The sequence below is a fragment of the Vidua macroura genome, chromosome Z (assembly GCF_024509145.1).
Source record: "Vidua macroura isolate BioBank_ID:100142 chromosome Z, ASM2450914v1, whole genome shotgun sequence".
Lineage (NCBI taxonomy): Eukaryota > Metazoa > Chordata > Aves > Passeriformes > Viduidae > Vidua > Vidua macroura.
The window spans coordinates 63,773,802-63,780,232 of record NC_071611.1 but is presented as its reverse complement, the minus strand read 5'-3'; the positions used below and the strand labels follow the sequence as shown (position 1 = coordinate 63,780,232).

The 6,431-nt window shown below is 38.7% G+C and overlaps 1 protein-coding gene across 1 annotated transcript in view; it reads left to right on the top strand.

The window, feature by feature from the left end:
• Positions 1-4,256: 4,256 nt before the first annotated feature.
• RORB (RAR related orphan receptor B) overlaps positions 4,257-6,431 on the top strand; it is a 41,172-nt gene continuing 38,997 nt past the window's right edge. Inside the window, exon 1 of the mRNA XM_054003676.1 lies at positions 4,257-4,296. Within this exon, the coding sequence (XP_053859651.1) occupies positions 4,257-4,296 (40 nt within the window). The remainder of the gene's footprint in view (positions 4,297-6,431) is intronic.

The following is a 6,431-nucleotide window of genomic DNA, read 5'->3' as shown; positions in this document are numbered from 1 at the left end:
ATAAATTGTTTACGTTCCTCATTTCCATAGTTCATTCTGTGATTGTGGATGTTATAAAATGCTATTAACTGCTCAGCAAATTAGACTGATGAGAGAATTAACTCATTTAGGAATACGGCTATATTACAAAGTGTTCAGTGGTGTCGAATTCCTTCCTTTCTTAATGTGCTAGTTTAAAACAGCAGGAAAATTAAACCCACTCAAGCTACTCCATTTGCCCCACCCTCTTCTGACAGTGGAGGAAAGATTATAAACTGGCGTCACACTTCAGTGAAAAATCACAATAACCACAAAAATATTCAGAAAAGAGCATAGAAAAGAGAGAGTGTTTTGCACAAAAAAAGGGTATTCACCACAGAACAAACAAAAACACTTCCCAAAGACAGTGCCCAACGTGGTCCTGTGCTAGGCCACATGGTTTTTGGGAAAACAAACACAGTATAATGTCAGGGAGAGTCACAGCTCAACTTCCCACCCCTAGCACAAAACACTTGAAGAACAGGGACAAGACAAAACCTGGTGGGACCTAAGAGGGCTCTGAAGCAGGTCAAGGGACCCTTCTCCTGGACCCGACTCTGTGTGAGCACCAGTGGAGACTCAGCAGTTCTGGCTGCAGCTGTGGTTGCTGTGGCTGCAGTTCAGCCCCACCCAGCTGGGCTGGGCTGGGCTCCACACCGCTGCTGCTGCTTTCTTCTGTGTCTTGCAGCACCAAACCAGAAAAGATGCAGCTCAGAGGAATGGAGAAAAGACAGTGGCAGAGAGGGGCTGGCTGTGCAAGGCTGATCCCAAAACTTGCATACCTCCTTCCTTGGGCCCATGAAAAGATGGCAACTCTGCCACTGCTGGCCCTGGCTCCCTCCTGAAACAATATCCCCACCACGATATGGGTGGTACAGAACTAAACAGTGCTAGAAACTCCACCCCATTTCTTTGTAACCCCTTCCCTCAAAAATATTTATCATATAAAAAAGGAAATCTCTTTCCTTTTGAACACAGTCAGACAATATTTTGTCATGGATGTGCAAATACGACTTTTCTATGCTCATTGCAGGAAGGCTGGAACTAGATGACCTTTGAAGATCCCTCCCAACCTAAATTATTCTATGATTCTATGATCTCTTCGTGTTCAAACAGTTAAAAAGAATGCTAAGTGCATCATGATGCCTTTTATTGAGACTGTCTGTTGGTTCAGCCTATTAGGCCGTCTTATAGGACAAATTCATGGTCAAAAGGGAGCTTATAATGTATGGATTTCAGAGCTTGCTGTAGCCTGTGCTGTAGATGAGTGCAGTATTCATTTTGTATTTGTTTGGCTCTTGTAATAATTTTTCAACATAGAGATTTTTCCAGCTTAGAATCAGTGGGGTACATTTCTAGAAATACAAACTGAAAATTACATGGTATCATTATATTTCTGTAAGAGTTAAGATACTTCCATTTTCTTCCTGAGCTCAGATCTCATTTCAAAAAGTAAATATTGCATAATTTCTGCATCAAGTTCTGCCTGCTCTGTGTTAGCATCCAATTGTTAAGAGAAGCCTCTGCCTGAATTAAAGTGCAAACAAGTCCAAAATCAATAGTACAGATTTTATTTAATTGTTAGTGTGAGGTGGAGACAGAAATAGGAATAGCAGGAAGAGGGGGAAGACAAAGAGTGAGAGATTCAGCTAGAGATACCGCAATGTGAATTCCTCTGTCATCCTGCTTGTGCTTCTTCACACTGTTGTGCTCAGTGCTGGGGGTCCCAAAGTGTTCTTCTGGAGGTACCCCTCTTTTCCAGGTCCAGGTCCCCACTATCTATGAGGTATAGATGCTGTTCCCACAACTTGGAATGGCATGTATGTAAGCAGCTGTTTCCTTTCTCACAGTTTACCATGGTGGTGATTTTTGTCTGGATAGGTTACCCAAATCTGCCTCACCAGGCCTGGCATCTTCCTGTTGCCATCTGCACTCTTCCCACAGTCTGCACAGTGGAATTTGTACAATGTGCTAATTCCAAACCTTCACCTCCATTTAGGTGTGGTATTAATGCCTCCCTATTTGCCATCTGTGCTTTTCTTCCTGTTGTGGTGGCTTATTTTACGAGAACATCCTGTTTTCACAGTGTTAGAGGCAGTTCATTGTGCTCTTGAAGTCATTACACCCTGATCCCTGTAGAGGCAGAGCATATCCAGCAAGACCTACAATGGGATTTATTAGGCTGCCAGTCAATGGCAGCTCTGGATGTGAAAGCTGGTGTGTCTGGAGTCATTGCTCAGTACCAGTTTGATACAAAATCATGCATCAGAAGGATACACAGTATTTGGCAGCAATCTATGATTTCTTTCTGACTCATGCAGAACTAATTTTCAGTTACACAAATTACAGAGGGAAAAGAGGGGAAAAAAACCCACTTAAATATTGTTCATTTCTTTTGGCCATTTCTTTGATCCATGTTTTTTATCTGAGAGGAAAGTGGTGTGTCTAATGGGAAACTCTAATATTTTATGAAACAGTGAGACTTAAAGATCTTCTTAGGCAATCAGTACTTCAGCAGAATGAAACACTGTTGCAACAGAAGGAAAATTATACACCAATTATTTACAGGAAAAGTTGGGAAAAGTTATGCACCATAACATCAAAGGGCTTTAATTAATGAAGTAATAGAGTGAACTGTTTTTTACCAAGCTAGAAAATGTTTTTTCATCAAAATGCCACAGGCCAAGAGTTGGAGACTGTATTTAAGATTATAAACCCAGAGCAATACATGTGTGGGTCTATATGTGACTGGTTCTAGGAACAGCCATGAAAAAAATAGCTGTGTAATACTTATGCAAATTTAAATGAGTTGTTGCAAGTAATTAACTCATCCTTACTATCCTTCAAACATTTTCTGTATTATTGGGAAAATATTTTTTCAGCCTGACAATTCCCAGCTCATGTATTTGCTTGTTTTCTGTACTTTTCAGTTTCCAGTAATTCTGCTTATTTTCATAAACTTCAGAACTCTCTCTTAATATTTTCTCTTGCATTGGTTTCTTTATTTGAAAATCCCTCAGTTGTTTCACCTAAGCCAAGCAAGCATTCAAAGTAAAGATGGGTGAGATGGCAATTTTTGACTTTTTTTCGAGTAGTATGTATGAATAACAGTCTTCTGTATGTATCAGGCTAACTGAATCTTGAAAATTAAGTTCTCTCTGTTTTATCTTTGGCATGAATTCCAAGGAAATTGATATGTGTGGTTAGCAAGACAGAACTGTTAGGATCTGAATCATCCCTTATTCCAACAACTTAGTTATGCAAAAGGTTAGGGCAATATGGATTAAAAAGGAAATGTTACCTGGATGTGGGGTAACAATGCCACAGAAAAACCTGGGAATATATAACAGAGAGGTGAAAGGAGTTCTTTCAAAGCACAGGAAGTCCACAAAGACTCAAAAGGGAAAAGTGAATTAGTAGCAGGCAGTGCATGTAATGAATGTATTGTCTTGTAGAAATGCTCTCTTCTTACGTACTGTTTTGCTTTGTTTTATTCTTGACAGAATCTTGCTTTGTGTTCAGCTGCACCACATTTGGTGCATAATAGCCACTGCATGTCTTTGCACGTGTAACCTATGAAACAGGATGCAATTCTAGCCATTATAGAAGGCTAGGGGAAAAAAAATGTAGTAGTTCCAGGCTCTGAGCAGCTCTGTTAGAGATTCATACTGAGATCTGCTCCCTAAGTTCCCCTTTTCTGTACAACCTAAGGGCAACTGGGATTCAAGAAGGGCAATTCAGATAGGTCTGTCACATGGTATCTAAAAACACTGGAAGAAAACTTACTTTTTAACTCTGGTTGCAAGTAGGCAAGATGTAGGTTCATGACGTTTCACAACATGGTGATTTTATCTATAATAATTTGGCATCTTACATCTGCCACTCTAGTCATCCATGTCTTTATACATATCTGAAACAAAAACCGATGACAAAAGAAAGCTGAGATTTATTCAGAATTTCCAGGGGAAAAAATTAAAATAATTTGAATTAAATAGGAAATGCATAGATTAATAGAGTATCAAAAGAAAATATTTTTTCATTACTTAGTGCCTCCAGCAGTCTTCTTCCCTTCTTTAATGACATGGAACAGTCTGTGCCTTATTACTTCTTCCATTTAATCTTGTTAATGCGGTCTGTTAAGACTCCACTTTTGCGACAGCACAGGTGTAACTCTGAGTAAGTAGGCTAGTAGGAAGACTACTGTTCTGCTCCTGGAAGTCTTATTTATTTACAACAAAATGTGTGATAATCAAACCAATATAAAACTTAATGCAAATGGTGAGTTGAAATATTTTTATTCTTCACTTCCTTAACATTATGGGACATTACAGTGAAAAATAAAGAGGGAGTTATTAAACATGTTGTATAAGTCCACCCTTGAGACAACTGTAGTTGGAGTTTTACTAAGATTAATTCTTCCTACTGTCTTTAAAAGATGGCAGATTAAATTGGTAAGTAGACAGCTGGTAAGTACAACATTTTTTCAAACAGCAACAGATGCAAATCCAAGAATATCTCCAGCTGATTTAAATGCTTTTCAAAAGATGGAGCAAAAATTTAAATAGGAATGTGCAAAAGTGAAAATCCATAGTGATAATCAAAAATATGAGGAGATATGAAGTTCAGGAAGTTTTAAGAGGGCAACATCAGAATGATTTCAGAGTAATTTCAGGTTGAAATCACTATTATTTATTTTTTATTGCTTGTGTCTCTCATAATTTTGCCTTGTATGAGTTATATTGTGTCTAAAGTAAAGTATTGCAAGAAAAGTGGTGCAGAAAAGTGGTTTGGAAATTGTTCCTTTGACTGTGATGGCAGCCACACAAATTCCATATAATGCAAGTTAGACCCTATTTTGCTGCAGTGCTCTGATCTGACAGTGTAACAGTCCTCATTTCCCTTGAAGATTTTGCATGGTGTAGACTTCTAGGTTTGAGTGTTACTGAAAGTGTAGGAATTTGTGGACATTCAAATGAATCTGTGCAGGTAAAGGGGGATGAGAGGAGGGATGCAAAGATTATCAGTGTGCTGCAACTGCAGTCCAGTAGCAAAAAGCTGAAGAGGGTGCTGCTACAGACAGAGCTGAAAATAACCACTACACCTTCCTTCCACTACAAGATGAACAAAGTTTTTAAGTTCATTTCCATCCCATTCCAGCAAGAAGTAACACTTGGCTGGGTGTGAGGAAAGATAAGGTTGTGTTTGATCCCACAGCCTGGAAAACAGGTCTTCACTGCATGTTCCTGCAGCACCTTTCTCTGTGTTGCTCAGCTTTGTAACTGTACAGCAGAGATCTGTGCATATCTAACACAAAGAATTAACTTCAAGGTCCTGACTACTGTGTGACCATTTCAGCTAGCTTTGACGTGCAGAATGGACTGTAAGTATTTATCATGATATCTGAACTCTTCTTTTGCAGAGTTCATTAGTCCATTTATTCAGAAGGGAAAAGAATGCAGATGTGGATTGTTGTATTCAGGAAACAATAGGTCAGAAATACCTGGCACACTCTAAGTAACTTTCTGAGTAAGGAGAAGTAAGGAGGGAAGATAGTATGTCCTGCTAAATGCCTGATATATTATAAAATATTTTAAGTGAAATTATGATGAACAGTTTAGCAGAGTAAATACTAAGTATAAGTCTCATAGGAAAGAACTTTGCATATGCTATGTATTTTCTGTATAGGCTGCTATTTTTCGGCCAAGTGCACTTTCACTGTTTTAGAGTGTTGCATAGAAAACATGGTCAACACTACTCAGTCATCCCGACCAGCTTATATAAATAAACACTGGCTAAAGCTGCTAGAGATTATTTGCAGAACATTAGATCTGATGAAGTCAAATATGGGACAGCTTGCGTATTAGCATAATAATCTCTTTAGGGAAAGTGTGCAGTATCAGCAGAACCATTGCTTGAATCTTTGAGGGAAACAGAAACTGTACCATAATAATTCAGGATATATTATATACTTAAATTTTTCCCTATGAATTGGCAAGTTTCTGAGCTCTTTAGAAGGCCCAGGATAAGGCCTTGATCATTTAGCTAAATAACTTTGATTTAACTCACACATGGAGCCCAGATCATCAGTTCGGCAACATGTTTGTGTTGTGTAATGAATTGTGTTACTGTAGTAGCATCCTTTGAAGTTATACACATAATTTCCATTAATTTGATTTACTGGGGAAAAGAGTTCAATGATTAATACAGAGAAGTTCACATTGAGAGGCAGTGAAAATGCTTCTATACAGATTTACAGAGTGCTAGGTGAGCCATCAGAGTTTACTGATCCTTTAGCACTTTCTGACCTTGATGAGTGCAGACTTTCAGGGATCACATTTTGAGCCATAGCTTCTGACAAGGTACCTGAGTTCTGTCTTTTGGGATCTGGACAATGGGCTGTACTTTGTGTTAGT